General features: G+C 36.1%; 1 protein-coding gene and 2 long non-coding RNA genes across 5 annotated transcripts in view; all 3 read left to right on the forward strand.

Annotated features, from left to right (window-relative positions):
• Positions 1 to 2,477: 2,477 nt before the first annotated feature.
• On the forward strand, positions 2,478 to 10,723 carry LOC113469918. The gene is made up of 2 exons (XR_003393184.1): positions 2,478 to 2,697; positions 10,693 to 10,723. It is a non-coding gene; the product is annotated as an uncharacterized LOC113469918 (long non-coding RNA).
• On the forward strand, positions 9,881 to 10,453 carry LOC113469920. Its single transcript, XR_003393186.1, has 2 exons — positions 9,881 to 9,924; positions 10,339 to 10,453. It is a non-coding gene; the product is annotated as an uncharacterized LOC113469920 (long non-coding RNA).
• A 3,068-nt stretch (positions 10,724 to 13,791) lies between the features above and the next one.
• Positions 13,792 to 18,424, forward strand: part of LOC103515172 (magnesium-dependent phosphatase 1-like) — an 18,683-nt gene continuing 14,050 nt past the window's right edge. For 2 of the 3 annotated variants that reach the window (XM_017446533.2, XM_017446534.2), the window contains exon 1: positions 13,792 to 14,850. In XM_017446533.2, coding sequence (XP_017302022.1) covers positions 14,667 to 14,850 — 184 coding nt within the window. In that variant the 5' untranslated portion in view covers positions 13,792 to 14,666. Of the gene's footprint in view, positions 14,851 to 15,742; positions 15,801 to 16,410; positions 16,627 to 17,666; positions 18,255 to 18,424 lie in introns of those variants that run through there. The other variant, XM_017446535.2, reaches the window with a different exon arrangement.

Genomic DNA, 18,424 nt, shown 5'->3' on the forward strand with positions numbered 1-18,424 from the left:
GGATTTTTCACAACTTTTTACGTAGGAATCGACCTTTTATTCATAATTTTTACCCAACTGCAACTGCTCCATTGTTTATTTGGAATTGGAATTTATTAGCATCGACGTGTCTTGATTCAAGGAACTCAAAATTTCAAAGGTCATCAAAATCGGACCAGGCAATCGCGAGTTATAGCGGAACAAACAAAAAAGTCACAAACATCTAAACCAAATGCAAATGCAAATAAAACATGGACCTTCACTATCGTTCGGTCAACCAATACCAATGTCACTGTATAATTCCTAAAGTCTAAAGTGAGGAGATTGATGTTTGAGATTGCTACCTTAGCCGATATGTTCCACGCTCATTGTTGCTTAGCTTGGAAGGATCTGACTTTAACAGGTTTATACTTAGTGAGGAGCTGGTTTATATTTAATTCAAATTTCTAATATTTATCTAGAATTTAAATAGAGGACTAAGGGCTATCTATGGATAGACCTAGACAAATATAAGTTCCGGGTACATACTACACATACCTTGTTCGTAACTCAGTGATAAAGAAACAATCAAGTTCCCCCGGGGGCTTCGCGTGTTCGCTACGCGGGGTTGCGTATACGGTCGCGCTGCGCGCTCCCAGGGCTTCGCGGGGTTGTGCATGGGGGTCGCGCTTCGCGCTCCCTCGTTTACGGTCGCGCTGCGCGCTCCCGGGGGCTTCGCGGGGTTGTGCATGTGGTCGCGCTTCGCGCTCCCTTGTTTACGGTCGCGCTGCGCGCTCCCGGGGAATTGAAGGAATTTTCATTTCTTGTCAATGACATTATTTCACACCACAATTTCATCATGCCAATTTGGTTCAACAGCAGCTTACTGACTCATTCCAAGTCCTTGAACCTTTGGTCGAAGTGCAACCTCATTTGAAACCCGAGACAACCAAGACATTAATAATATTAATGTAAATCAAATCAATGAGATTATTATCACTCTCAATATTGCTGAAACAATAGAGTCTAGTCAATGTTAAATACCAGCTGGTCCAATACCCTGAAAACTAATATCGTCCCTGAGTCTTGTCTCGAAGAAATGAAAACTAAAAGCGAGAGCAAAATATAAAACGTAGGAAAAGTTTTGTTGGCCTCAAACTCTGTTCCCTGTGTATTTCTTATGGGGAATTTAAAAAACGTCATATCTCGGGAACGGTTTGGAATTTCGGGATTTTCCGATTTTTCCCAGTATGTACAAAAAATAAGGAATCCAATTGTGAAAACCGCATCTTCCTAGCTCATCTAGAAGTGGGTTAGAATTAGTATGAGTGAGTCAGTTACACAAGGGGCTGTATATATTTAGGATTACATTGTAGCATGAATCTTGAGGGGCTCACAGTGATTTTACCAAAAAATGGGTGTCACCCTCTAGAAATACACGCCGTCCCCTGGGAAGCGGTACTGTGCATCTCTAGCACGCCGTCCTTAAAGTGTTGGAGTAATGCAAACACAATAATTGTAAACACTTGACATTTGAATAATGGATATGTACTCCTATTTTTGTTTTGAAAGTGAGAGATATAACTGTAAAGGTGACTCACCTCTTGAGTTTGTTTACTAGTACGAATTCGTATGAATTGTATGTTGATAAAATAACTATTGAATCCCTAGCTTAATCTCTCGAGAGGCGTCTGTACAGAGAAAATCTAGAAAGTGCAATTTTTCACTCTTCAGGACCAAAGTCCAAATTGTTTTGGTAGGACCTAGTTGTCAAAGTGCCTCAGTCCACAAGTCCACAACGGTGGATTTGGGTTTCTTAATCTACGTTAACAACCTACATAAACGTACAGTTAAAGGAGAAGAAAATAGGGAAACTCATTCATTTTGATCGAAGACTTTGGAACTATGATCTAAGATTCTCATAGAACATAGAAGACTCTGGAACTATGATTTAAGTTCTGATTCCAATGAGGAACTGAGCAGGACTAAAGAGAGCTGATAAGACAAGCGCCACGGATCATCAAAATAGCTCAGGGTTTGAAGAGTAGAGAAAAACAAAACAACAAACAACAACAACAACAACAAAAAATATCAAAGATAATATTAGTTCGAGAAAAATAGAATAAACGGATAATTGAGGTACGCGCAAGGGTCATTCAGACAACTTGAAATTTTAATCCAAGTAATGTACCTATACATATTCTTTATTTTAATCTACCTACCTATATCTATACGTATTCTTTAATACTCTGATAATTGATAGTATTGCAATACATACCTCTCGACTACAAAACAACGAGTAGTTCAGTCAACTCTTGACCTCTTAAAAAGGGGCCCACCAATCGCCCAATATACGATCATGGAAATTGGACTAGATATAAGCTTAACCCGACCTATAGGGCTGTTTACCCCTACACCTAAGCCTCGGAGTGGGCTTTTTGTGTACGGAGATTGGACTAACCAAAGAGGTAAACTAACCCCCTGGTGCTCAGTCAATAACTCACTCTTTAGACATCTTTTTCGTTCGGGGCAAAACAATGGCGATTTTTCTATTCACTTTAATGTGATTTCTTTGACGCGCTTGGTATTTTTAATTTTATTAATTTTATTCGAAGCCTAAAAATTCAATTCTTTACCGATTTTATGTGAAATTTAGTTGATCTTTACGATGGTGAAGTCTTGATGTGCGTACGGCTGCACAAACCGGCAGAAAACGGGCTCTGGAATTACCTTCCATTCGTAAGTACTTACAATAGCTTTCCATACATATCCTTTTCACATGAAACATTCATCTCTTGACCCCTGGATTTGATGAAAAAACTGAAGTTTACCTATTAAGTATTAAGTTTTTTACTTTCTATTACTACAGTATAGCGGAGCTATACTAGTTTTTCTTCACAAAGATCCAGCTTCACTGACACAAACTTTATTCATTTTATGATGTGATCTATCTCTCTTGTAGTTCATAATTTCTAGTTAAATAATTACCTTGTTTAGATTTTTTAAGTTTGATTAAGTGAAACTGGAACTGTACCTTTTCACATCAGGTTTTTTTGTCTGAATCCAATGAATCCACTTGGGGACTTGCTTCATTGAATTCACTGTGGAGAATTTCAAAAAGAACAGTAAAAAATATCCTTTTGGGTACTAGTCCAGAAGCCATGAGAACATAGGCGGTTCTTGCCTAAATTTTTGGGGGGGCTTGATTTTGAATCTACACCTTCAAAATTTTGATTTAGCTTTATGTAAAAAAATCTGGTGTGAACATCACACGACTTTCCTTATCCTATATTGAATGATGCGAACGGCTGGCTATTGATAGGTACATCACACTACGAGTAATTAAATTGACTAGTCGGATTGTTCAGTCTATCCGTAGAAAAACTGACACTTCATTAATTCACACTGTTAGATATTGAAAATAAAAAGAAAAAAAAAACTGACAGCCCTTTCATCCATATTGTCAGAATTAGGAGGTAGGTATCTCAATAGCTTGACAGTTTACAGTTTTGAACAATCCGACTGCTCAGGGTTTTTCTCGCGTATAGTTGGTTGGAATCTTGCCCGATAGTGAGTTGATATAACCTATTGATATCAGAGGTTACAAACTACCGACAATATTTTCCATTGTATTGACTGTAGGAATTGCACTTATTGCTCAAAACTCTGGCACGAAGGTTCTTGCATCGAGATTTTCCTACAGAGAGATTTTTCTGGCATGATTTTTCATGGGGTTTTATTTACAGTTTGTGTTTTTTCTGATGAATGATAAATACTAGGATTGGTTATGTAAAAAGATCACCCTATTATTATCTATCTGGTGTGATCATCACCCCTATCTCTTCTAAACTTTCTATAGGTTCCAGTTCGGAAATTAATTGGTAATTAATAATTATAATGATTTGAGAAAGCAGAAAATAAATTTGCTATAGGAGTTCTCCTACTATAAAAAACAAACAAATGGGAAAAAAACTAAAATACTAACCTCGACTTTGTTTCCTTTCTTTCTGTGTGCAGAAAACTCCATTCACCTCATCGATGAACTCTGGTCAGCACAACGCCACGTCCGACCTCAGCATTTTCTACAAGGAATGTCAGACGGCCCCTCCCCTTCTCTCCTTCAAGGAGAAACCCGTGGCTGAAATGACCAAACAGATTGCCGACTTCGAGACCAACCTGAAACACTGCTGTGACTCCCTGGTCAACTCGATGTGTCTGAACGACGAACCTGACGCGGCCAGTCTAGGGTGCCCCTCCCCTGCACCGTCACCTCCACCCTCGGTAGAACTGTAAAGTGGCCACTGTGGGGTGCGCTTGCCATAGTCATTCTGTGTAAAAGTGTAAATATCCTAGAAAGTAAAGTGGTGCCCTTCCCTTATTTGGGACTCTGTACATATGTAACTGCGTGCCCAGGGTAGGAGGGTGTGCTTCCCCTGTTTTATTTCATACTGTGTTGAACTATAAATATCGTACATCCTTGTATATTTTGTATTTTAAATACCTACTATTCTGTGGAAAATTGAATCTTAGATAAGTAGGCACCTTAGGTATCTACTCTCAAGATGGCTTAATATATCTAAATCTTTGAAGTTTCAATGATGAAACAAAAGCAATCGAAAGGGATCTAAAAAGTTAGATCTACAGAAGAAGGTAAAACGTACATTGCCTTTCAATGAATGGTTGCAGTAAAAGCTCATGTTATCCTAAAAATACAGGGTGCGCAAGAAATAAGGCGCACCTAGTATAATCTTGACTCTTGTTATGTAATTTTGTTGATCATTTGGTCTTCTGGTACAAGAGAGTGAAAAGTTTCTGATCCACAGCTACATTTGTGAATAGTTTTTCCCTCCTTGTTAGTTACACATCTAGATTGTATTGTGAATTTGAAGATTTCACACATTGGTACTATTTGGCTCAAAGTAAACTGAAAGGCTTGGTTATTGAGTTGTTAAGTTGTAAATAGAGATTAGAAAAAAAGGCATATTTTTATTATATTTGTCTCTAAAAGGAAGTTACATTGTTATTTATTTTAAATCACAAGAAGCGAAATGTTATAATAATAAATGTTGACCTGAGAAGTCATTTTTTTGACTTGAAGCCTCTGCTGTGTTGGTGTGGGATCAAAGGGACTAGTCCTTGTTCTTTTAGCTGAAACTTGAGCTACTGACGTGGTTTTAATGGATCTCTGACGTAAATTTGGCTTGCCCCTTTTAGGATATTGTGAAAATTAATCTCTTAATACGAAGTAGAGGCCAGGTTAACTTTCCTTGTGGGTGTAATTTCTTAGTTTTAATTAAAATGAAGTGGACTGAGTTATATTATTTATTTAATAAATATTATTTACGTTATAGAGAAAATAAACTTGTAAATAGTCTCTAGGTACAATTTATTGATTTTCCTCTTACTTTCGTAATTTTAAATCTGAATTCCGAAGAAAAAGGGCTGTTTTTTTTCTGTTTCAATAGGTATTCTCTTATTCGTCTTGTAATTTTTCCTCACCTCTCTTCCTGGGTTATTTTCTCCTTTTCTCGAGACTACAAGTCTGAATAACTCCCTTATTCACCTAATTGAAGTGTGTAGAAATTCACATTCAAGTTTTATGTGGACTTGTTTTTACTTCGATTATCCCCACAGGACTAAAACAATTTAAAGTAAAACCATACGTTTAAATTTTACCTATAAAACGTACAAGTAATTCATGAGAATTATGAGTTTTTATTCTATCCAAATCTTAAATCATACTGAGTTCCCACAGAAGTCACTTCGGTAAATTACTTGGAAAGGTTCTCTCATATCTTTAAAATTTCTTTAGTATTACCCCCATTCTTACTCTGTTTCTTTTAACTTTTTTTTCCTTGCAAATTTTCATTCTCTATCCTCTATGTACGTTGGTTGTCTTCAAATCTTTATTTATGCCTGCTTGTCTGTTTCTTAATGTTTGTCACGAATTTTCTTCCTCTTTCATGTTTTCTTTATATTCCCCGTAAAAGAGGAAGTTGTGTTTTTTTGTGTATTGTGTATGAATGTGGTACATTTGTTGTGTGATTCCTAATGCCAAAATTTTATTATTTTATGAAATTTATTATATTTTTGTTTTTATTTATTTTCCTTTTATTTTTAACTATTCATTTTTTTATTGTTGATTTCTTTTGTGGTCGAATCTTTTCAGGATGTCTGTAGTCCATTTGGCTTTTATGCAAAAAAAAAATAATAATTTTTCTCCTCTTTTCCAAATTGTTGAAATAATGTTTGAAATTATAGAAATTTAATTGAAAATAACTAAAAATTTGGATCATACATATGAATGAGCCTTTTGGTTGAAGCATAACATACCTTCTTTATTTGGCAAACAACATAGTTAATATAGTACTTAACTGCTAGTTTTTTTGGAATATTGTTAGTAAATAAGCAGTTCACATATATGTCAAATTAAACAATAATACCTTAACTCTTTAGAACAGAACAATAAAATTTGTATAAAAATTTCAAGGAAATTTTGTCCCGTTATGTGAGAACTATTTGATAGGTGTGAGGTTTTATTGTTTTAGGCCATGCTGGCCTATATTCCTATTATGCAAGATATAAAAGTTCTTCAAAATGTTTCACTTCTAGTAAGAATTATGACAAATCTACTAAATACCCCGTTTATATTACGAATCCTATGTATTTATTGTTTATTAACACGCAAGTGTGAGATGAATCCATTCAGTTTATTTATGAATGAATCTCTGATTAGTACCTGTTTCAATAGTCCTAAACTATTTCGGTACCTAATGTATTTGTATGGAGTAGATTAATACTAAGGAACACAATATCACATTTCGAGAATTTTATGTTTTGATTATGATTAAGCTTTTCAAAACGGACCATGATCTGGGATTTGTCAAAAGCTAAGAAACTTTTTGGAAAGCTTTTATAAGTACGAGTACGAAAACTTTGTGGTATTTGTATGGAGTAGATTAATACTAAGGAAAACAATATCACATTTCGAGAATTTTATGTTTTGATTATGATTAACCTTTTCAAAACGGACCATGATCTGGGATTTGTCAAAAGCTAAGAAACTTTTTGGAAAGCTTTTATAAGTACGAGTACGAAAACTTTGTCATTATGAAACCTATCAATAAAGATATTCTAGTAAAATTATTTATTTTGTTATATGAAAGAAAAAAAAACGTGTCCTTCTCTGTGTTATTCGTAGCAAGACCAAATTCACAGGATCTCAATCGTTGGCTTCTGATGGATGTAATTCTATATTAAATAATGTGTGATATTTATCCAAACACAGGAGCAGATAAAGTATTGCAATCGGTCCAAATTTTCAAAATCGGGAAATGGTTGGAAATATCCGTTTTGGGATCCCCTGATGTCAAAAAAGTAGTTTTTGACCCATGCTGCGCGCTCCCGGGGATTTTCGGAGTGTTCATAGGGTCGCGCTCCCGGGGCTTCGCGGGGTGTGCATTAAGTCGCGCTTCGCCCCTGAGAACTTATATTGTCCCTGAGTCTTGTCTCAATGAAATGAAAACTAAAAGCGAGAGCAAAATATTAACCAAGATCAAAAAATTCCCGGAGAGACGGGCGACGGCCCCCCCTTGTTTTTTATTATTTCAATTTCAATTGTTGACTGTTGAGGTAAATTTCCCAAAAAAATAATAATTTTGAGAGTTTTGATTATTTTGAAATAAAATTGTTTTTTGATAATCGTGAAATAGGTATTTAAAAAATTAATTTTATTAAGATAAAAATAAGAAAAATATTATATTCTTATTTTTATCTGAATTATTTTGAACGTTTTTATTACTAAAACTTCTATATAGCTACTTTTAGATCTATAATTATTTAGGAACTGGACTGGAAAAAAAAACTAAAATACTAACCTCGACTTTGTTTCCTCTCTTTCTGTGTGCAGAAAACTCCATTCACCTCATCGATGAACTCTGGTCAGCACAACGCCACGTCCGACCTCAGCATTTTCTACAAGGACGTGTCCTTCTCTGTGTTATTTGTAGAAAGACCAAATTCACAGGATCTCAATCGTTGGCTTCTGATGGATGTAATTCTATATTAAATAATGTGTGATATTTATCCAAACACAGGAGCAGATTCTATTCTATGAGTGCACCCTGAACTCCAAGCAAAGAGCTTAAAAAAATTTCGAACCCAGAACCTCCGGCATGCAAGCCTAGTGTTATACCCACTCGGCCACGGTGGTAGAGGTTGCCTAAATCTTCGTAAAATAAACCAGGGGAAAACGGGCTTGTAACTGAGCCTGCAGATTTTTTTACTTTCTACTACTGCAGTATAGCGGTACTAGTAATAAAAGTATTGCAATTGGTCCAAATTTTCAAAATCAGGAAATGGTTGGAAATATCCGTTTTGGGATCCCCTGATGTCAAAAAAGTGATTTTTAGCTCATGGTATGTATGTACGTACGTATGTATGTGTGTACCAAGAAAGGACGAGAATGGCCTATCAGAGTAAAGTGTTATTCTTACTCTGAGGGCCTGTCTCAGCCCAGTACACCCAGTACATAAACCATAGATATAGAACAAGAAGATAAACTACAGTTGACGGCGGGGTGAGGCTCATGAGAATTTTTCAACGAGCACAAAAATATTTTGGTCGTGGGTTCGATTCCCGCCGGGGGCCGAACTTTATTCTAAACAGATAAGGTTCGTTCTCAGAACGGCTGGCTTTTTCCTATTCTGTTCTCCTTTTCTCTTCGATTTCGGAACGATCAGATCGTTGTTACGATTCTTTCTATCAAACCTCTTCAAAAAAATCTCAAGCTTTATATTGATAGGTACATCACACTACGAGTAATTAAATTGACTATAGTCGGACTGTTCAGTCTATCGGTAGAAAAACTGGCATTTATTCACACTGTCAGATATTGGTAGATATTGAAAAAAACTGACAGCCCTTTCATCCATATTGTCAGAATTAGGTAGGTAGGTAGGTAGGTATCTCAATAGCTTGACAGTTTACAGTTTTGAACAATCCGACTGCTCAGGGTTTTTCTCGCGTATAGTTGGTTGGAATCTTGCCCGATAGTGAGTTGATATAACCTATTGATATCAGAGGTTACAAACTACCGACAATATTTTCCATTGTATTGACTGTAGGAATTGCACTTATTGCTCAAAACTCTGGCACGAAGGTTCTCGCATCGAGATTTTCCTACAGAGAGATTTTTCTGCCATGATTTTTCATGGGGTTTTATTTACAGTTTGTGTTTTTTTCTGATAAATGATAAATACTAGGATTGGTTATGTAAAAAGATCACCCTATTATTATCTATCTGGTGTGATCATCACCCCTATCTCTTCTAAACTTTCTATAGGTTCCAGTTCCTAAATTAATTGGTAATTAATAATTATAATGATTTGAGAAAGCAGAAAATAAATTTGCTATAGGAGTTCTCCTACTATAAAAAACAAATGGAAAAAAATTTATTACTAAAACTTCTATATAGCTACTTTTAGATCTATAATTATTTAGGAACTGGACAACATGAGTATTGAGTAATAATTTTGACAGTGAACAACTAATTTCTTTGGTAGAAGGTAGAACGCGACGTTTTTTTTCTGTCTAGTGTGAACTGAACGGAACGGTTTTTTCCTGTCCAACAGTAAAAAAAACGTGCAGTGTGAACCTAGTGTTAAGTTACCTACCACATAGGTACCTATATAAATCATTTTCCACACGCCAAGAAAGGACGAGAATGGCCTATCCTCAGAGTAAAGTGTTCTTACTCTGAGGGCCTGTCTCAGCCCAGTACATAAACACACCCTAAACCGATGAAAGAAAAAATACGCTCATGCCCGAAGGGATAAAATACGCCTTTGTCTATTTTATCAGCGCGGGATTTTTCAAAATTTCAAATTTGTGAAATAAAAAAAACATCATCATTTACAACTGTTTCTGTTTTCTGTTAACAGATAACGTTTTAATCAAAGTTATCAGGTAAGATACCTATTTAATTGTACATAGACTAGGTATATAGTTATAGTGATTTAGCATACTGCTAAACGGACAATTTAGTCCCATTGTAAATTTACCATCAGAATATAATTCCTTGGAGCCTTGGACAACATGTTGAAATGTGAAATCATACCTAAGGTTTGGTGGAATGATTGACCCTGGCCTTATGAAACATTATTCATGCCATGTCTATTATGGTATGTATAGTGGTGTTACCATGTGGCCTTTTGTATACTTGCATCTCAATTTGTAGGACCCACTTGTGTTCATATTGTCACGCATCACTATTGAATGTTACTATGTATTTAAATTAGGGCTAAATACTTTCTTGTATCCTTCAGAAATCCTGGTACACTATGAAAAAAGTATTTTTGATTTGTATATTTCTGTTTGTAGTTCTTCAATCAACACACCCCAAGTTTTTCCATAGGCACTCTGACCTATTTCCAAAACAAAGACATTTGAAGACAATGTCACATGGTTTGGATTCAAGTATCAAAAAATTCCCAAAGATGGCCGTGTTTGATTTGGGTAAGTGTACAACCACTTCAAGACCCAGTGTTCCATACAGGGTGATTAGTTTTTTTTTTTTTTTTTTTTTTTTTTTCCTGTGTATTTAAACCCCCCCCATCAAAATGAGAACCTTTTAGTCGTCTCTTTGTATGAAAAATGAAAGGGAATCTATTAAAGAATCAAAATGAATTTATTGAATCCAGATGCAATGAAAATTCCTTTCCTATATTGTTTCAGATTTCCCTCAGATGTTGAACTGAAAAGAAAATGGGTTAAAGCCATTAGGAGGCAAGGATTTGAGCCTTCTCGGCACACGGTTATCTGTAGTTCTCATTTCAGTGCAAATGATTTTGTTGAATCCAGTACATTTAAGAGAATCTTGAAGCCCAATGTAGTGCCATCTATATTCTCTGGGTTTCCATCCTACTACCAGCCACCACCCAAGAAAAGTCGAGCTGAAAGAAGGTCAACAGTTCTATCACTTGCCAGTGAACCCTCAACTTCCTCTTCACTACCCTCTGAATGGGTAAATATAGAAGAAGTAGAGGAAGAAGAAGATGTTGAGGTAATAGAAGTGGGTCTTGATGGGACTACATCAATGTCCAAGGGAACTCAAACCAGTCCTCCTAAGGTAGACCACAAAGCCACGCAATCTGAAATCAAAGCCCTTCCGAAGGAAATAGAAAATATACAAAACAAGCTGTACAAAAGTACAAGAACCATTAAAAGCTTACGGCAAAAGAGTCGTAGGAAAGATAAAAGAATAATGAATCTGAAAGATCTCGTAAAATCGTTAAATCAAAAAGGCTTGGCAAGTGATGATTTTCAAGATCTACTTCTAAGCGAGTTTTCTGGTACTAGCAGAGAAATCTTCCTGAATTGCAAGCACAACCAAGGACGAATCAAGGGAGGGCAGAGATATTCTCAAGAATTGAAAAAATTTGCTCTCACCTTATACTACAGTTCTCCTCGTGCCTACAAGTTTTGCAGGTAAGAATTGTATGCCAATCTTTTTATTTTCTATTTTACCATTTCACTAAGGTACCCTATTTGGTGTATAGGAAATCACTTTTCATAATGTTTTTTATATATATATATATGTCTGATTTAAAGATTTGATGATAACAAAAAGTAACTGGTAAATTTAAAGGTCTGACTTGATAATGAAGAGTATTATCATACTTGATCTATCAAAACCTAGATTGATTAAATGCATTCACAAACTCTTCCCATGACAATATGTATCCTGTATTGTTTCATTTATTCAACAGGTGAATTTATTAAATAATTAAATGACAATAAATAAATCCAATGTCTTCAATACTACTCTATGGAACTAGTGTTGTTGTTGTTGTTATCTAATGCTTGAGATTGACTATTATGTCATTTTTCTCCTTGCGTCCCAATATTTGGATACTATGTTGTCATTGTTTGTTAAGTTTGGGCAGACTGCAATGTGATCCGCGTTCATATTTTCATAAATGCAATCAAAATTTCAAAGAACTATAACAATGTAAAAGACCAAATCACAAAAGAAGGGTAATAATATTTAATGATATTTTTCCCTTTTTTCAGACCCATTCTCAAGCTTCCTCATCCATCTAGCTTGGCCAATTGGATTTCAAATGTCAATGTTGCACCAGGATTTTTGAAAAACGTTTTTGATCGGTTAGAGCAACTTCCTCAAGATGCCAAGGACTGCAACCTGATCATAGATGGTATGGCCATCAGGAAGCAAATTCTCTGGAGTCATGGTGACAATAAGTTTGTTGGATATTGTGACTTTGGAGATGCTCAGCTGGAAGGTCATGATGTACCAGCAACAGAAGCCCTGGTGTTTATGTTGGTAGGGCTAAAATCAAAATGGAAATGGCCTGTAGGGTATTTTTTGCAGAATAAAAGTAGTGCCACAGTTCAATCTAGTTTAATAAAGTCAACCATTCACTTGTCAAAGCAAGCTGGTTTGAAGCTCCATGGAGTAACATTTGATGGAACATCAACCAACCTTGCAACATTAAACTCTCTTGGATGCAACTTTTATGGCAATCTTGATAATTTATCACCTGAGTTTATGTTTAATGGTGAAAAGTACTGTGCCATACCCGACCCCTGTCACATGCTCAAATTGGCTCGAAATTGTTTGGCCACTTTGGGTAAAATAAAATCACCTCAGGGAATAATTGACTGGTCATTCATAATGAAATTGCATACCTTGCAGAACTCAATTGGTTTGAAGTTTGCCAACAAATTGTCCAGACAACACATTGAGTGGAGTCTGAACAAAATGAAAGTTAAGTTGGCAGCTCAAACCCTGAGCACATCCATTGCCAATGCCTTGGAGTTTTTAAATAAGGAGGGGATAGCTGGGTTTGAAGGCTCAGAAGAAACTGTAAAATTCATTAGAATGATTGACAGATTGTTTGATTTTTTAAATAGTAGGAATCCATTTCAAAAAGGTTCCAAGTCTGCAATTACCCTCTTGAATCATGAATCCTTATCCACGGAAATGATGAGTATTGTTGAGTATTTGTTTAGTCTCACTACTTTGAACAATACTCCTCTTCATCATTCTAACAGAAAAACTTTCATCATTGGTTTTGGTGCAGCAGTGAAATCAGTATTATTTGTCTCCAAAACCTTACTCAATGATGGGGACAAATTTAAATATGTGCTAACCTACAAGTTTTCTCAAGATCACCTAGAAACATTTTTTTCTCAAATTCGGCAAAGGCATGGTTTTAACAACAATCCCAATGTGCTGCAGTTCAAGTGGGCCATCAGGCAGATCTTGTTAAAAAATGAAATTTCTGCCTCAGCACTGGGTAATAGCCTCTTCTCTGATAGTGACCCTTCAGGCAGTATCTTTGAAATTAATTGGAAAAAAAAGAAGGTAGAAGAAAGTTTGGAAGAAATAGAAGAAGAAGGAGAAGAAGAATTAGATATTGACTTTCCCACAAATGAAAATTTGATGTTAAAGGACAATATATTGTATTATATTTGTGGGTTCATTGTTCGCAAAATTATTGATAAAATTCCTTGTTTAGACTGTAAAGCAAGTTTGGTTTTAAATAAAAATGACAACAATGAAGAAGACTATGTGCGACTTGTAAACATGAAAGATCTTGGTGGCTTGGTATATGTATCCAAAGATGTTTTGCGAACAGTTCAGTTGGCAGATAGAGTGCTTTTTGTTTCACTTGACCATGTAAATATTTCTAGTATAAATGAGAATACGATTGCTAAACTGATTATCTCTGTAAGAAAGAAAGAAAGAGAGAGATTTAAATTTGTTACTGAGATGGAAACATTAATTGATATTTTCAAAATACGTTCTACGTAGGTAACAATTTCAAGTGTCAATTTTTGTTGTTATACAGCCTAGGGTAGATTCCTGAGGTCATTTCCAATAGAAGAAAATATTCTATAACTTTTTTTTTCGTATCGCGCTTAGTTTCCGAGATATCCGCCATTTTGTTTTTTCTTTAAAATACACGACCTGCCCTTAATAACCCGGTCAGAACTTTTTTTTAGTTAAACATAGAGAAAACTGGGTTTCATAACTGAAATCCGCACAAAATTTCCATTAAAATAAATGAAACTTAAAACATTAAAACTGTCTTTTTGGTACCTTTTGGTAAGTTTTAATTTAGAAATTTCCCTGATCAGCATTTTCTTTTAAATTTTCAAGAGGAAATTTGACCAGGAAAAAAGGTCAAATCTGCTGGCATGCAACAGTTATCCCTGAAGTCTCAGCTTTCCAACAATACCCATTTTGTCCAAATATGTCAATTTTTCACGGAGCCCCAAACCATTTTCTTCTGAGAAACGCGTACATGAAGCTCGTGCATGGCGGACTTTCTTTGATAAAAATGATCACAAGACACAAGTACACAAACATATACATATATACCTTTCATATCCTATGGAAAGTCCGCGGAGCTCTACCGCATTCCTAATTTCTTCTTGCTTTAGGAGACTGTAAAAACTGAACAATGTAGTCCCATTGTAATTTTATCAGAATATAATCACTCTAATAACGTTATCGAAATGAAAAGGTTTGCTGGATGGAGTAATCTTTAGTAGCTATACTTTCATCTCAATGTGTAGGACCCATAGGTGTTTATATTCTCTATCATATCACTATTGTTTACTATTTTAATTTAAGTACAAATAGTGTTACATAATTATAAATCCCAAATTCCTTGTGCAATATGAGCAAAATATATTTAGTTTATTTATTTTTGCTTGTAATTCTTCATATGACCAACCAGAATTTTGCCCAAAGCCGTTTTGACCATTTTCCAGAACATAAACTTCCACAAGAAATGTCCCCCCAGTCAAACAGTTTAGATCCGAGTGTCAAAAAGTTCCCAAAGATGGTCGTGTTTGATTTAGGTAAGTATACAACCACTTGATGACCTTGCCTTCATTCCTTGAAGAGTCCTTACAATTTTTGACGGTGTCAATGCATTACAAATCTTCTTTTTTTTTCAAGAGGTTTGACAGAGGGAACTGTAACTGCTATGGTCTTATCGTCCCGAAATCGAAGAAAGAAGGAAAACAGGATAGGAGGAAAGCCAGCCGTTCCGAGAACGAAGATTATCCCATCAGGATAAAATCCGCCCCGGGTGGGAATCGAACCCGCGGTCCAGCGCTTACAAGGCAGACGCGCCACCAACCAAGCTAACTAGGCTGGCACAAATCTTCTTAGTTCACTTTAATATAAATATAATCACTGGTCTTTCTGGACACTGGTCTTTCTGGTCACTGGTCTTTCTGGACTGGTAACCCTTCTGGACGCTACCCACTACTCAGTTGTTTTCACACGGCTCTGAGTGTGCTTTGGAACCCAAACCCTAAGCTGGAAAACCCTTCGTCTTCATTGGCCATCCAGCGCTTACAAGGCAGACGCGCCACCAACCAAGCTAACTAGGCTGGCACAAATCTTCTTAGTTCACTTTAATATAAATATAATCACTGGTCTTTCTGGACACTGGTCTTTCTGGTCACTGGTCTTTCTGGACTGGTCACTGGTCCTTATGTTACCCACTACTCAGTTGTTTTCACACGGCTCTGAGTGTGCTTTGGAACCCAAACCCTAAGCTGGAAAACCCTTCGTCTTCATTGGCCATTTAAACCAGGGACCTTTGACATGCCATTAAACCAGGGACCTTTGACATGCCAGCTTATTGCTGTGATATATTCTTCTCTTGACCCATGACCCAGATGTCTTCTTGCTGTTTCTCTTCTTTACCTACATCTAAATGTTCACAATTTTGTATTTCAGATTACACTCTATGGCCGTTGCATGTGCATGATCTCGTAGCGCCTTTCAAAAAAATTGGGTATGATTATCTTCTCTTTGTACCCTAGAAAAAAAAAGATCCCCCCTAGAGGTCTAGAGTCTAGACAAATTAGAAAAGTTTCCCCTCGAAATAAAAAAGTACATGTATTTGCATCTTACCAAAATTAGGTATTACGCGAGATATTCAAGGTGGTTCCTTAAAAAAAAAATCACCCTGTATAATCCCAGCCACGAAAACAAGTACCTACTTAAGTTGTTATAGTATATAGCTGGCAGATACTTAAGTTGTTAAAGCTGGATATCAAGCCAAAATCAACTCTATGGTAATATTGTGGGGGAATCAAATGGGTGACAGGGAAAGATTCAATTTTCAGACTCTTATTCTTTCCCATGGTTCATGTGCATAACATGATATAATAGAAAAAGATATCTAGAGGATATTAATTTCAAATCTATTTTCCCAAGGCAAAAAGTAATGGATGCCAAAGGAACCTTGATCAAATACTACCGAGGTGTTCCTGAAATTCTGACACCTGACAGGGAAAGATTCAATTTTCAGACTCTTATTCTTTCCCATGGTTCATGTGCATAACATGATATAATACAAATAGATATCTAGAGGGTATTAATTTCAAATCTATTTTCCCAAGGCAAAAAGTAATGGATGCCAAAGGAACCTTGATCAAATACTACCGAGGTGTTCCTGAAATTTTGAGGTACTTGAAAGAGAACAAATGTCTTGTAGCTGCAGCATCCCGGACTTCAGAAATACTTCATGCAAAACAAATACTGAACCTGATCAATTTGAACCAGTACTTTAGTAATAAGGAAATATATCCTGGTCAAAAAACCACACATTTTGAAAGGTAAGTTTATGTACGAAACGAGCGATAAGTATGTTTCAGCAGGTAGGTAATTCAAGCATTCAAGCACTTGAAGAAGAAAAAATAAAACTCATGTGGAAAAAAGCTCATATTTTTTCAACATAACTGAGTTGTGTGTTGTGTGTGATATGGACTAAAACAATTCACAGGTATATCGGAGTTCCCCAATGTGTTTATAATCAAGTAAAAAAATAAATTTAGGGTCTCAACATAACTGAGTTGTGTGTGATATGGACTAAAACAATTCACAGGTATATCGGAGTTCCCCAATGTGTTTATAATCAAGTAAAATATAAATTCAGGGTGGCTGAGAAATTATATAAAAACCAAATCTGTCCGCATCATAATTCATCACAAAATCTCGTCTGTTTTCCATTTTTTAGTCTAAAGAGGGCCACGGGTATTGAGTACAAGGAGCTATTCAGAACCGAAATCATAGCAAAATCTCATCTTTTTTTTTTTTTTTAAGAGGTTTGACAGAGGGAACTGTAACTGCTATGGTCTTATCGTTCCGAAGTCAAAGAAAGAAGGAAGACAGGATAGGAGAAAGTCAGCCGTTCCGAGAACGAACATTATCCGATTAGGATAAAATCCGCCCCGGGCGGGAATCGAACCCGCGGCACAAGGCAGACGCACTACCAACTAAGCTAACTAGGCTGGCGTGTCTGTTTTCCATTTTCCAGTCTAAAACAAAAACCACACATTTTGAAAGGTAAGTTTATGTACGAAACGAGCGATATGTTTCAACAGGTAGGTAATTCAAGCACTTTAAGAAGAAAAAAAAGCTCATGTGGAAAAATAGCTCATATTTTTTCAACATAACTGAGTTTTGTGTGATATGGACTAAAACAATTCACAACAATTGATATGGACTAAAACAATTTACAGGTATATCGGAGTTCTCCGATGTGTTTATAATCAAGTAAAAAAATAAATTCAGGGTAATTGAGAAAACATATAAAAACCAAATCTGTCCGCAGTCATAATTCATCGCAAAATCTCGTCTGTTTTCCATTTTCCAGTCTAAAAAAAGCCACGGGTATTGAGTACAAGGACATGGTCTTCTTTGATGACGAGGAGCGTAATTCTCATGATGTTTCACCACTAGGAGTCACTTGTATTCATGTAAAGAAAGGCATGAGCCATGCTGTTCTTCAGAAGGGACTCAAACAATGGGCCAGCAAAAATTAGACCAACAGGCCCCTGTTCCTCACACAAACTTCACACTTTGCAAATATTTTGAGCAAATTCCAATGTATATAGTCATGGAAAATTCACCATGAAAACAAAAGTCTTGACGAACTTGCAGTCTCTCTAGCCAAGAGCAAGATCCAAACCGTGCTCATTCCAGACTCAGCCATGTTTGGATTGATATCTCGTGTGAACAAGATTATCATTGGGACTCACACAGTCATGGCTAATGATGTCCTCCGGTCGGTGTGTGGAACACATGCGGTAGCTCTGGCTGCACAAAATTACCCCACACCTGACACCATATTTAAGGATGTACTTACTTGCAGTACTAAGATGGAATGACTGACTTTGCCTTGATCAATATCTGGCTCAAACATTCTTCATTATAACCAATCCAACCCAATCATAACACATACAACACTTTTAATTGTTTAAAAAGTGAGAGAGAGAGAGATTGATATTTTCAAAATACGTTCTACGTAGGTAACAATTTCAAGTGTCAATTTTTGTTGTTATACAGCCTAGGGTAGATTTCTGAGGTCATTTCCAATAGAAAATATTCTATAACTTTTTTTTTTTTTTTTTT

The sequence above is a fragment of the Diaphorina citri genome, unplaced genomic scaffold, assembly GCF_000475195.1.
Source record: "Diaphorina citri unplaced genomic scaffold, Diaci psyllid genome assembly version 1.1 scaffold1288, whole genome shotgun sequence".
Classification (NCBI taxonomy): domain Eukaryota; kingdom Metazoa; phylum Arthropoda; class Insecta; order Hemiptera; family Psyllidae; genus Diaphorina; species Diaphorina citri.